At 61.4% G+C, this 19,973-nt stretch overlaps 1 protein-coding gene across 1 annotated transcript; it reads left to right on the forward strand.

Annotated features, from left to right (window-relative positions):
* Nucleotides 1-18,681: 18,681 nt before the first annotated feature.
* Nucleotides 18,682-19,783, forward strand: HSPB3 (heat shock protein family B (small) member 3). The gene has a single exon (XM_054714330.1). The coding sequence runs from the start codon at nucleotides 18,841-18,843 to the stop codon at nucleotides 19,282-19,284; it is 444 nt and encodes a 147-aa protein (XP_054570305.1). The 5' UTR covers nucleotides 18,682-18,840; the 3' UTR covers nucleotides 19,285-19,783.
* The last annotated feature ends 190 nt before the right edge of the window (nucleotides 19,784-19,973 follow it).

Genomic DNA, 19,973 nt, shown 5'->3' on the forward strand with positions numbered 1-19,973 from the left:
TGGTGACTGCGACGTGATGTGTCCCTGTCGTTCGTCAGCTGTAACAAGTGCACCCCGGGGGGGTGTTGTTGGAGGGGAGGCCGGGGGTCAGGTGGGGCGGGGACTATGGGACTCTCCGTACTTCCTGCTCTCTTTTGCTGTGAACATAAATAAATACCACGGTTTACGATGAAGGGATGAATGAAGGAAAAACAAACAAATGGACTCTTTGGGGCGAGGACAAGTCCAGGGGCTCAGAGTGAGGCTGCGTGGGAAAGCTGCATTAGTCTGTGGTACAGTCAGCACTGAGACCCAGGGCTGGGAGGACCCAAGGGCACGCTGCTGCCCACAGGACACGCTGCCCATAGGACACGCTGCTGCCCACAGGACACGCTGCTGCCCACAGGACACGCTGCTGCCCATAGAACACGCTGCTGCCCACAGGACACGCTGCCCATAGGACACGCTGCTGCCCACAGGACACGCTGCTGCCCATAGAACACGCTGCTGCCCACAGGACACGCTGCTGCCCACAGGACACGCTGCTGCCCACAGGACACGCTGCCCATAGGACACGCTGCTGCCCACAGGACACGCTGCTGCCCACAGGACACGCTGCTGCCCATAGAACACACTGCTGCCCACAGGACACGCTGCTGCCCACAGGACACGCTGCTGCCCACAGGACACGCTGCTGCCCATAGGACACGCTGCCCATAGGACACGCTGCTGCCCACAGGACACGCTGCTGCCCACAGGACACGCTGCTGCCCATAGGACACGCTGCTGCCCATAGGACACGCTGCTGCCCATAGAACACGCTGCTGCCCACAGGACACGCTGCGGCCCACAGGACACGCTGCGGCCCACAGGACACGCTGAGTCTGGGTTGTAAGGCGCCTTGCTCACTGGGGCTGGGGAACCGATGGGGCCGGCTGCGCTTCTTGTCTCTGTCTGGGGGTGAGGTGTGGGACACGCTGAGGTGCACGGGTCGCGCAGGGAGAGCACGGACTGAGGACAGGCGATGTCTGTGGGACGGTCTAACTAATGCTGATCTGTCCCCTCAGCCCTGCCTCGGCCAGGAAGCCTTGCTCCCCGGTCTATGAGTCTCTGCGGGGCCCAGGCACGGGGGCTAGTGTGTAACCCCAGGGAGGCCCGCAGCTCTGCTGGGAGGTTCTGCCCTCCCCCCCTCCCTCCCGGTCTCTGGTCAGAGGTTTTGTGGCAGCTACTGCTGTTGTCCTTGCAAAGCCAGTGGGGTGTAGCCCGGAGTGGAGGAGCTGAGTGTCAAAGTGGGGTGAGGGGTCCCCCATGAAGCAATGCTGGGGGGAAGGCTTCACATGCTCAAACCACACCTCGCTACCCTGGGGTCCTTTCTCACCAAATGGACGGTGTCATCCAGTGTCCCTGATCTTGATCTTGACCTTGACAGGCCAGAAGCATGACTTTGGATGAAGCATGGATGTTCATCGGAGCAGAGCAATAGGACGCGGTCCCGGAGGCAGACGGCAGGGTTGGGAGTTCACCTGCTGGCTGCGTAGCCAGGGACTTGACTTCTCGGTTCCTCGGCTCCTTTGCTTGTAAACGGAGGAGGAGGAGGGGGGTGGCACTGGCCGCGCTGTGAGCCACGAACAAAGGAGGCCATCCTGGGAAACGCTCCGCACGGCGCCGCGGCTGCTTGTGGAAGTGCCGGCTTCCGGCCTCCCCGGGCGCAGGGCGAGGCCGGGCTATCGCTGCTGGACAGACGCCCCTGGGGGTACACGCTGCAGCCACGAGACCAGGCACAATGCATCCTGGGAGAGTGGTGTCAAGTTTCCATCTCATAACAACAGGGAAAGCAACGTTAATAAAATGTCACATTTCTCTAGAGTCTAGACCAGTGATGGCGAACCTATGACACGCGTGTCAGCACTGACACGCGTAGCCATTTCTGATGACATGCGGCCGCATGCCGAGGATGAAACATTTGCTGCTCCTGAGGATGAAACATTTGCGAAATAATGTTTTTTCCTCAAAGGGACACACTACCTGAGTTATGCTCAGTTTTTTGGCGAAGTGTGACACACCAAGCTCAAAAGGTTGCCCATCACTGGTCTAGACGCTCGGTCACAGAAACAGCCCACGCCGCGGCAGCTCTGCAGCACAGGCCCGCTTCACGCAACCCGGTCTTGGTGAGCTTACTGCACGAGGTCCAGGAGGGTCGGTGATGCAATCTGTCCTATCATTTATTTAAATACATTTTTATTGATTTCAGAGAGGAAGGGAGAGGGAGAGAGAGAAACATCCATGATGAGAGAGAATCATGGATCGGCTGCCTCCTGCACGCCCCACACTGGGGATCGAACCCACAACCTGAACATGTGCCCTTGACCGGAATCGAACCGGGGACCTTTCAGTCTGCAGGCCGACGCTCTGTCCGCTGAGCCACACCGGCGCGCGCGGCCTATAATTTTTAAAAGGACAGCGCGGTAGCCAATGCTGTTCAGAGGCTGGGAGGACCCGCTCCGGCTTAGTTCCCCGCGCGCCTGCGCTCAGGCCACAGGGAGGAGGCGCTGGCTCCCCCACTCGCGGTGCCGCTCTCTGGGCCAAGGCAGGACCAAGACGAGTTCTGAGGAGACTGCGAGCCCGATGGGCCTGTCACTGAATTGCGGCTCTCCCTGCCCCGCCCCCACACGCTATCTCTGCCAATCTAGGCAGAACGGGCTCCCTGGTCACTGTTCCTTGGTGCGAAGTAGAAGTGACATGGGGTACCTCTTGGAGCTGAGTCACTCCGCTACTTAGCCGAGAGGCTGTTGCTTTTTTGCTGTTTTTGTTTTGCTTTTTAATCCTCACCTGAGGATATTTTTCCATTGATTTTTACAGAGTAGAAGAGAGAGGAGGGGGGAGGGGAGGGGAGGGAGGGAGCAGAGGGAGGGATAGATCAATTGGTTGCTTCCAGTCTGTACCCTGGCCGGATCGGGCCTGCAACCAAGGTATGTGCCCTTGAGCAGGAATTGAACCCGAGACCCTTCAGTCCTCGGGCCGCTGCTGCCCCACTGAACGGCCGGCCAGGGCAGCCTCACCTCTCACAGTGCTGAAGGTCTGCACGAGCCGAGGTGCTCACAGTGGCCACGATGAGACCCCTCAAGCAGCTGCTACACGTGCCGACCTCGTGTCTGACCCCGTGTCCGCTCGGCAGGCTGGGCCCGGGCCCGTGCGGAGCCGCCAGGACGTCCCGCAGCGTCGGCCGGCCGGGAGCCACGCACCGCGCTGCCCGCAGTTCCGGACGGAGCCGCGGATCCGTCACCGGCTGCGGGAGCCCAGGAGGCAGACGGACTCGCGCCGCCGCCTGCCGCGTAGACAACGCTGTGGGCTGAGCTTCCTCCCGGCGGCCTGGCCTGAACCGGGTCTGAACCGAACCTCTAGCCACGGGAACCCGGGACTTGCCGTCCCCCCGGGAGTTGTCCTCACTGGCCCAGCCACGACTCAAGCTGCAGGCAAGGAGGGAGCTCCGTGCACGTGGGTGTGCGGGCTCTGACTCAGCCCGGTGTCGGGTCTGGCCATCTGCCCGGGACCTGCGGGGTGACCTCACCCAGGAGCCAGGCTGCCGGTGCGCGGAGATCGCGGCGGGAGGTCCCGGGCAAATCGCTGGGAGACCACACACAATCCTCCCTGGGATTGCACAAACAGAGTTTGGGGCCAAGCCGTCCCCCCAAAGCTACCATCGGATGGTTCCGGAAGGTGTCGGACAGTTGTTTCCAGACAAACCGGCATTTCTTCCCGCCAACGGCTGCCTCACGCGGTGAGCGAGGGGCACAAGTACTCAGTTTCCCCAAACTACTCAGCGTGCAGACACCAGCCTCCGCCCCGGTGGCTGGCGGCTCCTCACTAGCTGGTGGTGTGTCACCCAGGAGGACGAAGCGCTGCTTGTGGTCAGAATGCCCGAGGGCAACGCGGAGGTGAGGGGGGGGGGCCATCGGAGACAGCGTTCATTCACCGCCGTTGGGAAGGGGCAGACCAGATCGTGAATGGGAACAGGACAGCCTGGCTCCGGTCTCCACACATTTTGGCCCAAACCACGTGCCAGACAGGGTGCCACAGGCCCGTGGGCAAGGACGTCCTGAAAGAGCTGCCGGCAAAGGCTTACGATCCGTGAACGATAAAGCGCGTCCGATCCCTCCCTCCCACCGTGCACCCATCCCGGGAAGATGGAAGCGCTAAGTGTGAAGCGCAGAGCTGGTAGAAAAACCGTGGGGCGTACCTTATGCCCCCCCCCCCCCGCCCCGCCTTACGTCATGGAGGTGAGACAGACGCCGGTGGGAACGTCGGCAGAACCGGCAGAGAAGACAACCAGCACCTTCGGCGGGGAACACGGACGCGCACACAGAGTCGACCGAGCTGCAGGTCTTACCCAGCAAGGAGGCCAACAGGAACGTCCACGCGAGAGATCCCCGAGGAAGGCGTTGCCGGCCAGCGAACACGGGAGAGACGCTCGGCCCCCGCGAGCAGGTAAAACCGATCGGGGAGCCGTCCGCTCACGAGACGGGGGAGAGCAGGAAGCCGGACAGGCGCAGAGAACTCTGGGGACCCCCCCCCCCCCGGCCATGGGCGTGGATGGGCAAAGGCGCGTGGGAAGCAGGTTGGCCAGACCTGGAGGCCTGGAGGCGTGGAGGCGTGCGCGCCCTGTGGTCCCGCAATGAACACGCATCCCAGAGAACGCCGTGCACACGCGAGCCGGGAGGAAGCTGTCTCTTCTCCACCGGGAAAGGCCACACGGAAAAGGAAGGAAAGAGCAGCTGCTCAGCAAGGAGGGCGGGAATTCAAGAGCCTCCGACCGGTGGCTGCAGAGAAACACGCATCCCGCCAGGAGCTGAGCGTCAGCCACCTCCCTCCACCTCCTGTCGGAACGCCGTTCCCGCAGGTAACAGCCCGCCAACGCTAACTATTCGATTTGCCCTGAATAACATGTTTGGAAAATAGATTGAATATTTGTGTCCCCCTCCTCCCAAATTTCACACATTAAACCCTAACACCCACGTGAGGGTGTTGGGAGGGGGCCCTCGGGGGTCAGAGGTCATGAGGAGGCCCCGCGCACGCAGCATGAGTACTACGGGAGGGCCCTGCCACGTGAGGGCCCCAGACATGGCCCTCTGGCCCAGGAGGCAGATCCTGCCAGGTGACAGGTGACCTCGGCCTCCCCGGCCTCCAGGCTGCGAGAGACACACGTCTGCCGTGTGTGACCTCTCGGCCTGCGGCCCTGGGTTCCAACAGCCGGAGAGGGCGGAGCTGGGTCCCTGTCCAACTCGGGACGGCTACGGGCATCGCCCGCCCTGCTCAGGCCAAGGGGGGTGGGGGGGCTTTTGGGGCAGAGCCACAGACACATGCGGCCTCGGTCCTGGAAGGTTCCTGATCCCCCCTCTGCCAGGCCTCAGCGCGGCTGCCATGTGGGGGGGCCCTTCGGGTCCTCTGGATTCTCTCATCCTCCAGCCTCTCGGGAGGAGCTGGCATGTATGCAGGAGCCTGTGGGGTCACGTGCTCTCTCACCTGCGTGCCTGTGGGGTCACGTGTTCTCTCGCCCACGTGCCTGTGGGGTCACGTGCTCTCTCACCTGTGTGCCTGTGGGGTCACGTGTTCTCTCACCCGTGTGCCTGTGGGGTCACGTGCTCTCTCACCTGCGTGCCTGTAGCTCTGACTCTCTTACAACAAGGGGCACATTTCTTAAATTTAAAAGTGGGGCTGTGCTGGGAAATTTGGACAGATACATGCAAAAAACTGAAACTAGACCACCAACTTACACCACACACAAAAACAAACTCAAAATGGCTAAAGGACTTGAATGTAAGACGGGAAACCATAAAAATCCTATAAGACTCCATAGGCAGCAAAATAGCAGACATATGTTGTGGCAATATCTCTACAGACATAGCTCCTAGGGCAATGGAGACCAAGGAGAAAATAAACAAATGGGACTACATCAAAATAAAAAGCTTCTGCACAGCAAAAGAAACCATCAACAAACAACAAGAAAGACACTGCATGGGAGAACTTATTTGCCAATGTTATCTCCGATAAGGGTTTAATCTCCAACATTTACAGGGAACTCATACAGCTTAACAAAAGGAAGATAAACGATCAAATCAAAAATGAGCAAAGGACCTAAATAGACACTTTTCGAAAGAAGACAGAAGGAAGGCCAAGAGACATATGAAAACATGCTCACAGTCACTAATCATCTGAGAGATGCAAATTAAAACAACAATGAGGTACCATCTGACTCCTGTCAGAATGGCTATCATCAACAATCAACAAACGACAAGTGTTGGCGAGGATGCAGAGAAAAAGGAACCCTCGTGCACTGCTGGTGGAAATGCAGACTGGTGCAGCCACTGTGGAGAACAGTATGGACTTTCCTCAAAAAACTGAAAATGGAACTCCCATTTGACCCAGTGATCCCACTTCTAGAAATATATCCCAAGAAACTGGAAACATCAATCAGAAAGGATATATGCACCCCTATGTTCATAGCAGCACAATTCACCGTAGCTAAGATTTGGAAACAGCCTAAATGCCCATCAGCAGATGAATGGATTAGAAAACTGTGGTACATCTACACAATGGAATACTATGCTGCGGTAAAAAAGAAGGAATTCTAACCATTTGCAACAGCATGGATAGACCTGGAGAGCATTATGCTAAGCGAAATAAGCCAGTTGGAGAAAGATAAATATCACATGATCTCACTCATATGTGGGATATAATGATCAACATAATTTGATGAACAAGAATAGATCCAGAGACAAATGGCAGGGGAGGGGAGGGTTAGAGAGCAACCAAAGGACTTGTCTGCATGCACATTAGCATAACCAATGGACACAGACACTGGGGCGGTGGGGGCTTGCCCTCGGGGGTGGGAATGGCTGGCAGCGGGGGGGGGGGGGTGTCAATTGGGGGAAAAGGAGACATATGTAAAACTTTAGACGATTAAAAAAAAAAAAGTGGGGCTGTCTTCAAAGATCTGGCGTGGGCCCCAATGGCGGAGCTTCTCGGCCAGGGAAGCTCAGAATATGGTCCCCAGACGGCAGCTTCCGCATGGCATGGCCGGGGCCTGTTTGGAAGGCAGATTCCTGCCGCCCCCTCACCTCCTGAATTAGCCCTGGAGACGGGCCAGGCTGGAAGTGGGAGCCACTGTGTAAGCCGAGCCCGCACAGGAGGCCTGGCCACAGAGCCTCCCTCCGGCTGCAGCGGAACTGAGGTGGAGACCAGGGGGCAGGGGCGGGAGGGGCGGGAGGGGCGGGAGGCCTGGAAACCACCCCAATGGCGCCCAGTGTGACCCCGCTCCAGGCGCTCCCTGTCCGCCAGGCTGCCCGGCGAGAGAGGGGGAAGAGTGTGGGAACAAGATTGCATTTGGCCGCTTGCTAAGGGCTTAGTGACCATCAGTGACCGATGAAACACCGATGCCCTATGAACTGCAGTGGGTCACATGGAGCAAGTCCCGGGACCGCCTTTCAGACCGGAGAGAGCGTGTGTGTGCATCCATCTTCAACCTGCTATCTATCTTTATAAAAGGCTAATATGCAAAGTGTCCCTGCGGGAGTTCGACCGGGAGACCGGGAGTTCGATCGCTCGCTATGACGTGCGCTGACCACCAGGGGGCGGCACGGGACGACGGAAGGCCCAGGCCTGCAGCTGGCAGCCAGAAGGCCCCCATCGGCCTTGATCGCCGGCCAGGCCTAGGGACCTACCTGTGCGTGAATTTCACGCACCGGGCCTCTAGTTGTAGAATAAACCGTTTAAAAAGCGATTCAAGTAAGTGAAGCCTGAGGTGAAGGGTCCAGTTTAACATCTAGAGGAACGTCTAAAGGGTCTAGAGGAACCTTTTAATGTGACTTTCGGCGCCTCCGCCCCCGGGAAGCTGGGGTTTGAGCGTACACCTCACCACGTCTCAGAGAGGGGCCACTGAGCGTGCCCCTGAGACCAAGACAAAGTGATGTGGCAGGTGAACTGTAATTGGAGAGAGAGGGGAGAGAGAGGGAGGGGGGAGGGAGAGAGGGAGAGAAAGTGGGAGAGAGGGAAAGAAAGGGGGAAAGAGGGGGAGAGACAGAGAGGGGGAAAGAAAGGGGAGGCGGGGAGAGAGGGGAGAAAGGGGAGAGAGGCCTTCCCACTTTGTTCCTAAGGACTGGAGACAAGGCAAATGCTGCGTGGTGGGAGGTGCTGGGCTGCTCTCTGCGTGTCCGCCTACAGCGCCCTCTAGGGGCAGCCCGACGCCCTTCTCGAATGCAGAGCTGCTGTGTTGTGCGTTGAAGGTGGTTTTGTATGTATTTTCCAACATAGTAACGAAGCGTGAACTGGATTTTGTTTTTATCGTTAAGCCATTATGAACCATCCCAGAGTAAGTGGCTTTTTACTTGTATTAATTATTCATCTCCTACAGTGAAAAAAATCACTTTTTTTTCTACTTTTCTTTTTAACTAGGTTAATTCTGTTAAAGTTGTATTTAAACTTAACCTGCATTTAAGTTTAAGCTAAACTGTTATCAGTATAATTCTTTAGAAATTACGTGCTTTATGGGAAGCCTTGAGAGATCTGTCAATGCCCTCATTTTCCATGATGTGTCTGAACCGCAAGGAAAACAAATCATAGGAAATAGTTCTGATGAGGTTTCCTATGTTTGTTAGGGGTGAGGCGGTTCTTTTTCTGACATTATTAGCCAACAGCATTGTAGGGCTATTAGTCATAATTTCATTTATTATTAAAAACCTGGCCACACCCTTACGTCTTTCATGGGAATCTAGCATCTTGTGGACCAGTGTTTTTCAGTGGGGGATGCACAGTGGACTTAACCGATACAGATTTATTAAAACGTCGATGTTCAGGGCTTACCCCACACTTCGGCTCCCTTTACTCGATGCTCTTGGTCAAGCCTTAGTAAATGCGTGGCATAGACGGGGCACATTATGCACACACTGTCTCACGTTATTATATGTAAGAAGGTGGGTTTCCATTTTTATGAATGAGAGGAAACATGTGCTGACGTTGAAAATCGGCCAATCATTGTCCTTATCTGCGTTTTACCTAAAACTCGCTTGAAATGGCTTTATTCTCTCTATCGTACACGCCAGAGAAAAGCCCATTTCCTCCTCAGTGGAACGCTCTGCGTGAACTCTCACCAGACCTTCCACTCTGAAAGGTCGGGAATCATTCCCCACAGCTGTTGTCACTGTTGTTTTTTAAAGATAAGTGACTCGGTTTTGTTTTTAAATGGGTTTCAGAGAGGAAGGGAGGGAGAGAGGGGGCGGGAGAGAGGGGGGGGGGGTGAGAGAGAGAGAGAGAGGGAGAGGGAGGGAGGGAGGAACATCCATGCTGAGAGAGAATCACGGACCGGCTGCCTCCTGCACGCCCCGCACTGGGGATGGAGCCCGCAACCCGGGCCTGTGCCCCTGACCGGAATTGAACCCTGACCTCCTGGTTCATAGGTCAACGCTCAGCCACTGAGCCACGTCGGCCGGGTTCTAGTTCTTTCTTTATAAATCACTTATTAGACAAGTTCTTCGTTCTCTATTTAAAATGAATAAAATGCAATCTTTAAGTTTTCATAGATCAATTGCGCCTTTTCAGCGGGGGTGGGGGTGGCGCAGAAGGGCCGACAGAGGAGGGGTAGGTGGGAGACGGAGTCTCCAGCTCCAGGAGGGAAAGCAGAGGCCGGGCCGGGTTTCAGGGCAGAGACAGGGGCCGGGGCAGCCGCCGCGCCCTCCTCCCGCGCCACAGCCCACGGAGGGCACGCCGTGCACCCTCAGCCACGCCACGGCCCACGGAGGGCACGCCGTGCACCCTCAGCCACGCCACAGCCCACGGAGGGCACGCCGTGCACCCTCAGCCAGGCCACAGCCCACGGAGGGCACGCCGTGCACCCTCAGCCACGCCACGGCCCACGGAGGGCACGCCGTGCACCCTCAGCCGGGACAGCCTCGCTCTGCAGGCGTGTTCCACTCCGCACAGCGACGAGGGGCCGTGGTATTCATGTGCACACCCTGTCCTTCGTCTGTGTTTATTCTTTCCACCATTTCCGCTGCCATCCAGCCAGGAGGGCTGCAGAAAACCCGGTCACAGGGTCTGATCGGTTCCCTACACCCTCGCACGCCGCAGCTGCAAGTGTCCCCATCCCGGCTCCTCGGTCACGGGGACTGTCACCACTGGCTCAGGGGCTCCCGCTGCGCCGGACCCCGCGGTGTCCATACTTCCTGTTCCGGACAAACCGCCGGCACCTGGACGTGGGCACCGAGGCCGCTGCCCTCTGCTGGGCCAGGCACCTGCCGGGTCTTTGTGAGACTGAGCAGCCCTTAGTGAGGGGGTCGGCGCTGTGTGTGCATCTTAACCTGGTTCCCCCAAGTCCGCTCCCAACGCTCCCTGTGCCCCGAGTGCCCGCCCCGCTGGCACCTCCCCCCCCAGGCTCCGTCCTCCTCGCACAGGAGGCGCGGGGTCCTCAGTGTTCCAGTCTGGGCAATGGGCTCGCTGTGGCACTGGGCCCTGGGGCTGTGAAGACTGAGTGAGATGCTAATGAGATGCTAATGAGATGCTAATGAGATGCTAATGGAGCTTCCTGCCAGCAGGCAGCACTCCAGGCCCCGCTATGATTACTGTTACTGCAGGATTGTTTTTAGCCGGAAACGCCTGGTCCCTCGGCAGCTCCCACAGAGGCGCCGTGGACAGGACCCCGGCCGCCCCGGCACAAGACTGACCGCGGCCCCACCCAGGTCAGGGGCGTCTCGGGCGCTGGTGGGAGCGGGCCTGACGCTCGGGAGTCACTCACAGCCATCGATGGGGTGGCGGGCGGGCGGCGCCTTACCTCCCAGGGTCCCTGGTCTCGTCCTGCCTCCTGCCCCGCGCTGACTCTCAGGCCGCAAGCCCGTCCAGGCTGCGTGGACAGGCCCCCCCCACCCCGTCCCGCCAGGGCGGGTGCAGACGAGCGGTCCCAGGGAGGTCACGCGGCTGTGGCCCTGGGCAGGGCACCAGCTGCCACACGGAGCCCACGCGGTCCTGCCTCTCCCCTCGGGCCCTCCCCTTGGGCCCTCCCCTGGGGCCCTCCCCTCAGACCCTCCCCTGGGACCCTCCCCTCGGACCCTCCCCTGGGACCCTCCCCTCGGACCCTCCCCGCGCCAATCCCCGCGCGGAGCACACCTGCGGCTGGTGCGGGTGCTTTGGGCCCTCAGGAGCGGCATCAGGTGCCCAGCCCTGACCCCCACGGGGGCTCCTCCGGCCTCCCCCACGACCCACGCTGCCCGCCTGGGGGGGCGCTCCTGCCTCCTCCCGGAGGGGCTCCCTGAGCAGGATTGCCCAGCCCCCGCCGCTGCCGCAGCCCCTCCTGGCGGCCATCAGCCCCTCCTGCCCCACAGCTCTGGGCCTTTCCTCCGCCACCCTCTCCCTGAGCTCCTGCCCACCTGCAGATGCCACACCATGCAGCGCCCTGGGGACGGAGGAGTGTCAGCGGCCCCGGCCAAGTGCTGTGTGTGTGTGTGTGTGTGCATGAGTGTGCATGTATGTGTGTGTGTGTGTGTGTGTGTGTGTGTGTGTTTGCAGGGAAGGGGCAGGAAGGAGGAGATGCAGGCAGTGACGTTGTACAGACAGGCCGTGGGGGGGGGGGCGATCTTAAAGTCCCTCCCCGCCCCCACCTCCAACCCCAGCTTCCTTGGACCCTCCGTCTCACTGACCTCTCAGCAGCACAAGGTCTGGAGGAAGAGCACCTGAGGGCCAGTCCCGGGCGGCCGGTGCTGTTTCCGGGGCACCGCCCGCAGCTTACAGAGCAGGTGTGACTTCCTCCAGCTTCCTAATGCCGCCCGGGCTGGGAGCAAATGTGGGAACCGAAGGCACCCACGGACCTCAGCCGGCAGACGGTGCGGGGCGCCGGGGCCTTCTCCGCCCAGAGTCAGTGCTGGGACCGCCCGCGACGTCTTCGGTCCCAAGGCCTCGGTTCCCCCTTAGGGAACGGGCAATGCGACACCCCGTCTTCTAAAGAGGCCACCACGGAGTCCAAGCGCCCGCTTCTCCACAGACCCTGAGCGCTGTGTCTGTACCAGTAACAGGACCCGACATTCACCCATCCCTTCCCGTGCCAGGCCCTGTTCTGGGTGCTCTACCCCTCTCTCCGCACCCTCCACGCAGCCGAGAGCGACATGCGTTTTCCCTTCCCCGGCCCACCCCGCGGCCCCGCCCACTCCAGCACGGGCCCTGGAGCTGCCAGGTTTCTGGGCCAACTGGCCAGCCGGGCTCAGGGGTGAGGCCTTTCTCTGGAATATGAAGTCCAAAGGCAGAGGGCCTGGTGGGTGGCTTCATGGGCAGGAGCGTCGTCCCATGCACCGAAAGGTGGCGGGTTCGATTCCTGGTCAGGACATATGCCTAGAGGATGGGTTCGATACCCAGTCAGTGTGCACACAGGAGGCAGCTGACCCATGTTTTCTCTCACATCGATGTCCCTCCCACCCCCCATTAAACAAAATAGATAAAAGGCAAGAGGAATAAGAATTGCTCATTTAGAATTTATTAGTAGTCTGCTCTCGGTGTAATTCCAGTCTCGTCCACCAGGGGGCAGTCGTCACATAACAATTTGAACCCCACATCAGGTCACATCTGGAGTTAGTCTTACAGCTCAGCGCAGACCGGAGGCGATCTGCTTCTTTTAAGCCCCAAACTAACACATCAGGCTTGGCCTTGCCGCCTGGTAACTGAGGGAGCTGTGGCGTCTTACACACCATCTCTGCGGCGGGAGGTGAACATGGCCGAGGACAGACGTGTGTACCGGTCCTGGTTTGGAGGCAGAACCTGTGCCAACCCTGTTCCGTGCCCAGCATCGTATGATTCACTCCATGTACATGCCACCTGGGCTGCAGCACCCGATGGCCCGGGAAATGGGCTACGCGCTTCCTCGTGAGGAATCTAACGGTGAGCTGAGGAAAGGGCTGAAGATGCTGATGGACAGCCAGCGGCTTTCCCAGGGTCCAGCCCGGCGTCGCTGCAGTGCCCAGCAGGCGCCCTTCTATGTACCGATCGCGTCACGATCGATCACGTCACACGATGCCTCCAGAGAAAGCGTTTCCAACCAGAACCAAGCCTTCTTCCCCACGCGCCCTAGAGGTCGGCTCTGTCCTGACGCCCGTTTTAGGGATGGACAGATGGAAACGACTCGGGCGGAGAAGCCCGGAAGGGTCACACCCTTGCCCACAGCCTTCCCCGGACGTGGTGGGTCTCTAGGCGATGAGCGGGGCCCAGGTACACGCACGCAGCAGGCTCAGGAGGAGGTCTCCTGGGTCAGACGCAGTGTAGGGGAAGGAGGATGAGGGGGGGCAGGTAGAAGGTACCTGTTACCCACCTGATTGCACTGCAGGCTCCATAAGGCAAAGAGCATCACCGGTGAGCAAGGGTTACCGACCATCACTCAATCTAAACCCTTACCATAACCCTAACCCTAACCCAAACCCTTACCATAAACCTAACCCTAACCCTAAACCTAACCCTAACCCTAACCCGAACCCTAACCCTAACCCTAGCCCTAACCCTAACCCTAACCCTAACCCTAACCTAGCCCTAACCCTAACCCTAGCCCAAGCCCTAACACTAACCTAGCCCTAACCCTAGCCCTAACCCTAACCCTAGCCCTAGCCCTAACACTAACCCTAACCCGAGCCCTAACCCTAACCCTAACCCTAGCCCTAGCCCTAGCCCTAACCCTAAACCTAACCCTAGCCCTAACCCTAACCCTAACCCTAGCCCTAACCCTAACCCTAACCCTAACCCTAGCCCTAATCCTAGCCCTAACCCTAACCCTAACCCTAACCCTAGCCCTAACCCTAACCCTAACCCTAACCCTAGCCCTAACCCTAACCCTAGCCCTAACCCTAACCCTAGCCCTAGCCCTTTAACCCAGAAGACAGACTGGCAGGGTCTGGCTCACAGGTGGAGGGGCAGGTGGGGGCGCAGAGACTAGGGTAGGTGTCGCAGGAAGAGCAGGTGCCCTCCAGCCGCAGCACCAGCTAAGGTTCGGGACGAACCGGGTGGGACTTGGCGGGAAGGAAGCAGAGGAGGACGTGCTGGCGATGGGCAGCCTCACAAATGGACCGGGGCCCCGGTGGGACGGGCTTCGATGGAATCTTGCCGGAGACTGGGGGGCGGGCGGGTGCCAGCTGTGTGGCTGTGCCGGGTCTGGGAAGGCAGGTGGCTGCAGGTCCCCGGATAGAGCAGCGGCTGTGGGCGACTCATCTGCTGGTTGCAGGGGCTTGGGCGGGGGGGGGGGGGGGGGGGGGGGGAGGGAGGGGGCGGGGCCCTGAGTGTGGGGAGCATCAGGAGGCAGGGGGGCCTCGAGAAGGCGGAGAGGACCCCTGCCCAGCACGCCCATCCCTGCGCGGCCTGGACACCTGTCTGCGTGGTAACTGCACCAGGAGCCGCCTGGGAGGTGTCACCTTGGGCGTGGCGGTGAGGTTCCTGAGCACAGAGGGGCCAGCTCAGGGCAGTCGCCAGCAGAGCTGCCTGTCGCCGGCTCTCAGCGCCCACTCCGTGGCCCGCGATGCCCAGTGCCCAGTGACTGCCCCGCCCAACACGCCCTGGGATGAGGTGCGGGCGACCTCAGACCCCGCGGCCCAGGAGACTGGCTTCCAGCTGGAGGGAGGGGCTTGCCAGGTGCGCCTTACGGGAGGGAGGAGGGTGACCTCAGGGGAGGGAGGAGGGTGACCTCAGGGGAGGGAGGAGGGTGACCGGGAGGCCAGGGCCGGCCTGGGGGGGCCGTGACCTCCGCTTTGGAGGGGCCGGGAGGCTGCGCGCCCACAGCAGGAAGGCCTGGTGCATCGGGGGCGGCCGCGGTGGGCTGGACGCCGTCGGAGCAGTTGGATCTGCTTCCCTCCAACAACTGCAGGTTTCCCAGCCCCGAGTGAGGTGCTGGGGGCGCAGGACCCTCACGTCTGACCTCAGAGGCCGGGCTCTGTCTCCCCAGCCGGCCCGAGCCCACAGTGCGACAGTTTCAGGGCCGGCAGCTCTGAGGGAGAGGAGGGCCTGGGATGGGGGGCCGGGGCTCTGAGCTGGGAGACCTGCCCGAGGCGGTGAGTCTGACCTGGGCCCAGATGGGAAGAAGGAGGCGGCCTGAGGCAAAGGGCCCAGGGGCAAAGGGCGGAGAAGAAGCCGGAAAGTTCCAGGACAGAGGGAGGTGGTGGGTGAGTGCAGGGCCTAGGGCGGAGGCAGGGAGCAGCCGGGCAGGGTCTGGGGTTGTGTTCTGGTTGGGATGTGAAAGCGAGGGGCCCAGGACTCTACCGCACCCCCAACAGCCACTGGGTGATGTGGGGGGCGGGCAGCAGGGAGAGGTGGGGGCAGCAGGCCGCTGGAAGCCGGGTGGTGTCCCCACAAGGACAGGGCCCGGGGGGCGAGGGGCCAGGGCAGGCGGAGGGTCCGGGTCCGAGGAAGATCGGCAGAAGTGGATGATCCGGGTTTTACACTGCAGGCATGGGGGCGCGTGTTTAACCCCCACAACGCACACCATCACTGTGTCCTGCTCATCGGGCCCCGGGGGCGGAGCCACAGGACTCGCCTGGCCTCTCCTGGCCTCTGCCCCCCACAGTGTCGCTCCATTGTAACCACAGTTCACCTGGTGGGCAGTTTTGGTTGCAGTTCTCTGGAGCAGGCTTAGAACAGGGTTGGGAGGCAGGAGGGGGGGTGGTGTGGGAGCCAGAGGTGCTCAGGGCAGTGGGGAAGGTTGAGCAGGCAGGACATGGAGGGTGCTCAGGGCAGTGGGAGGGTTGAGCAGGGCATGGAGGTGCTCAGGGCAGTGGGAGGGTTGAGCAGGCAGGGCATGGAGGTGCTCAGGGCAGTGGGAGGGTTGAGCAGGGCATGGAGGTGCTCAGGGCAGTGGGAGGGTTGAGAAGGCAGGGCATGGAGGGTGCTCAGGGCAGTGGGAGGGTTGAGCAGGCAGGGCATGGAGGGTGCTCAGGGCAGTGGGAGGGTTGAGCAGGGCATGGAGGTGCTCAGGGCAGTGGGAGGGTTGAGAAGGCAGGGCATGGAGGGTGCTCAGGGCAGTGGGAGGGTTGAGCAGGGCATGGAGGTGCTCAGGGCAGTGGGAGGGTTGAGCAGGCAGGGCATGGAGGGTGCTCAGGGCAGTGGGAGGGTTGAGCAGGCAGGGCATGGAGGGTGCTCAGGGCAGTGGGAGGGTTGAGCAGGCAGGGCATGGAGGTGCTCAGGGCAGTGGGAGGGTTGAGCAGGCAGGGCATGGAGGGTGCTCAGGGCAGTGGGAGGGTTGAGCAGGCATGGAGGGTGCTCAGGGCAGTGGGAGGGTTGAGCAGGCAGGGCATGGAGGGTGCTCAGGGCAGTGGGAGGGTTGAGCAGGGCATGGAGGGTGCACAGGGCAGTGGGAGGATTGAGCAGGCAGGGCATGGAGGGTGCTCAGGGCAGTGGGGAGGGTTGAGCAGGCAGGGCATGGAGGGTGCTTAGGGCAGAGGGAGGGTTGAGCAGGCAGGGCATGGAGGTGCTCAGGGCAGTGGGGAGGGTTGAGCAGGCAGGGCATGGAGGGTGCTCAGGGCAGTGGGAGGGTTGAGCAGGCATGAAGGGTGCTCAGGGCAGTGGGAGGGTTGAGCAGGCAGGGCATGGAGGTGATCAGGGCAGTGGGAGGGTTGAGCAGGGCATGGAGGGTGCTCAGGGCAGTGGGAGGGTTGAGCAGGGCATGGAGGTCCTCAGGGCAGTGGGAGGGTTGAGCAGGCATGAAGGGTGCTCAGGGCAGTGGGAGGGTTGAGCAGGCATGGAGGTCCTCAGGGCAGTGGGACTGCTCTGTGGGACGCTGTAGTGGTGGATACGCATCCTTCCATGTTTGTCAGACCCACAGAATGGTCAGCACGGAGTGAGCCTGATGTCCGCTCTGGCCTCTGGGGGTGAGGACGTGTCAGAGAAGGGTCTCAGCTGTGACAGGTGCACCCCAGGGGGGGGGGGTGATAGTTGGAGGGGGGGCGTTCACGCGTGGGGACAGGTGTAAATGGGAAATCCCCGGATCCTCCCTCCGTTTTGCTGTGACTTTTTCTGCCCTCTATACTAATAAAAGCATAATATGCTAATCAGACCGGACAACCTTCTGGACGACCTTCCTGACGGAGCCGCAGCAGCTGGGAGGGCCAAACCCCTGGCGTGAATTTCGTGCATCGCCCTCTAGTTTAAAACCAAATTCCTGCCGTGCTGCGGGCAGCGAGCTCTACTGCCTTCCCCCTCCGCGGGCGCCAAGGAGGCCTCGCCATGATCCCGGGGCCGGGGGACACGGAGCATGAGGACGTGAGCGGCCCCGAGGGCCACCGCCCCGCTGAGTGCCGGCCGAGAGGAGCGTGAGCCGCGTGTCGGGTAAAGACCAAGATGTCCGGAGGCCTTGGGGCAGGAAAGGAGCTGAGGGAGCTCACCCCCCGGCCCCCCCCCCCCCCCCCGGGTTTCTGACTTCTGAGTGTTTTATAGGCATTGTTTCCATTCTAAGAAAATGCGCATGTTCATACAGGGACCGTGTTCCTGCCTCCACTCACTCTGGACAACACGACCCAGGACAAGGAAGCTTCCTCCCCGTAAGCCTCCTGTGTAGCACGGAAAGCACACGTGCCTCTCCCTCCAGCCCCTGCCCCATCACCTGTGCCCCATCCCCTGTGCCCCCTCCCCTCCCCCAGGCACTGCGCTCCCCGGCACCGTTTCCGGGAGATTCTATTTATACAGCAAACACCTCCTCGTCCCAGAGGACAGACAGCCTGGTGCTGGGCTCGATTAGACTGACGGCGTCGGGGAGACCCTCCTGCGGCCCCGAAGCCAACTGGCCTCCTCCTCCTGAGGATGCTGAGAAACGGGGTGCACTTACCATCCCCGTGAGCGAGCGGGGCCCCTGGGTCTCTGGGCTTTTGATGCAAACAGTTCTGAGCTTCCACATTTCCTGTCCCCTGTGGCTCTGCTTCCGTCACCAAGGTTCCCCACTCGGTGCCCTCCAGCCCTGAGGTTCCACTCCGCCCAAACCCAGTCCCAGATCCTGTTTCTGACGGGGCCACTGGAGCAAACCCAGAGGAGGTGGCTCAGACGTCCCATAGGGACCCGGTCAACGGTGAGATAAAAGCAAAGGTGGAGGACGGGACTGGGGTTTGAGCGTGTGTGTGTGTGTGTGTGTGTGTGTGTGAGTGTGTGTGTGTGTGTGTGTGTGTGAAAATATTTTTTTATTGATTTCAGAGAGGAAGGGAGAGGGACAGAGAGATAGAAACATCAATGACAGGAGAAAATCACTCATCAGCTGCCTCCTGCAGGCCCCCTCACTGGGGATCGAGCCCGCAACCCGGACATGTGCCCTGACCAGGAGTCAAACCGTGACCTCCTGGGTCATGGGTCAGTGCTCACCGGCGGAGCCAGGCCGCTGGGCTGTGTGTGTATCTTAACTCCTCACTGTCAGCGGGGGCCCTGCAGCTTCGCAGGAGGCCAGGCCGCCTAGCCTTCGCTCATAGAGGCTGAGCCCGCCTCTCCGGCTGCTCCACGGAGGCCCAGCGGCCCAGGCCGCTGTCCTTCACCAAGCCGTGTCCTGGCATTTCTCCGACCGACGCTGCGTGTGACTCAAAGTCTCTTTTTGTCCCGAGATAAGCCAGGCCGACGAGGCAGCCGGACAGCTGAGGCGGGGCAGCTGCTGCTCACTGCGGCCCAGCGGCCCTATAAATAGCGCCCGCTGTCCGCGTGACGGGCGGGGGGTCGGGGGGGGGCGGGGTGCTCTCAGTCTGCGCGGGTCACAGCAAAGAGCTGCCCCTGCTCACTGCGGCAGAGGAGGCTGCAGGCTGGGCAGCGAGGGCCTGGGCAGCGAGGGCCTGGGCAGTGAGGGGCCTGGACAGCAAGAGGCCGGAGGGGACGCTGCCCGCCGTCCTCCCGATGGCGCAGGTCATCCTGAGGCACCCCATCCGCACGCCGGTGCGCTACCAGGAGCAGTTCGAGGCGCGGGGGCTGGAGGACTGCCGGCTGGACCACGCTCTGTACGCGCTGCCCGGGCCGACCACCGTGGACCTGGGCCGAGCCGGCGCGCCCCCCGGGGACCCCGCGGCGGAGACGCCGCCCCCCGAAGGCCCGGCGCGCTTCCAGGTGCTGCTGGACGTGGTGCAGTTCCTGCCGGAGGACATCCTCATCCAGACGTGCGAGGGCTGGCTGCTGGTCCGGGCGCGGCACGGCGCCCGCATGGACGAGCACGGCTTCGTCTCCAGGGGCTTCACCCGCCAGTACCGCCTGCCCCACGGCCTGGGCGCCGGGGACCTGTCGGCCGCGCTCGGCCACGACGGCATCCTCGTGGTGGAGGCCCGGCGTGGGGCCGGGGCCCGGTGAGACCCGCGGCGCGGGTGCGGCCACGCGGGGGGGTCCCGGCGCGGCCCACGCGGGGCGCGCAGGAGCGGCGGCGGGACTCCGTGGGCAGCGGTTTGGATGAAGAGTCAGCGTGTGGACGTGGCGCTGGCGGGTCGCGTGTCTGCTCTCACGCAGAGGAGCCGCCACACGTCCGCAGGGCTCCAGGCGGTGCTCGGCCGACGCCCAGAGCTGGTGGCTTCGGAGCGAGTGGGCAGCACAGGGACTCGGACGGCCTTCACCTCCCGCGGCCGCGGCGTGGGGCCGGAGCCACCCAGGCGGAGCGCCCTCCGTGGACACGGCGCATCGGGGAGGGTGCCCGCGCCCGGCCGGCCTTTCCCTCGGGCGCGTGAGGTTCAGCAGCGGCGCGCGGTCTGCCGGTGAGGACACGGCTTGGAGACGGTCGGGAATGTGTGTCTGACTCTGCGCTGTCACCGCTCACCCTCGCGCGGCACCTAAGATATAAACCTTTCTGTCAGACGTCCCCCAGATGTGCCTGTTCTCTTCCCACGCGGGAGCGTGCGTGTTTGAGCGGGCATGGCCTGGGGGCCCGTAGGCGCTGGGGGTAGATGTGCTGAGTCACACGTGTGAGGTCCGTCCTGTGAAGCATCGCAGTCACAGCACAGGCGTTTCACTCCAGGCCTCAGCTGCCCCGGGCAGTCCCGGTTCCGGAA

This window comes from Eptesicus fuscus, chromosome 4, assembly GCF_027574615.1.
Source record: "Eptesicus fuscus isolate TK198812 chromosome 4, DD_ASM_mEF_20220401, whole genome shotgun sequence".
NCBI classification, from domain to species: Eukaryota; Metazoa; Chordata; class Mammalia; order Chiroptera; family Vespertilionidae; genus Eptesicus; species Eptesicus fuscus.

What these genes read in the sequence shown, in the direction of transcription:
- HSPB3 (XM_054714330.1), top strand. Translation starts at nt 18,841, where the DNA reads ATGGCGCAGGTCATCCTGAGGCACCCCATCCGCACGCCGGTGCGCTAC.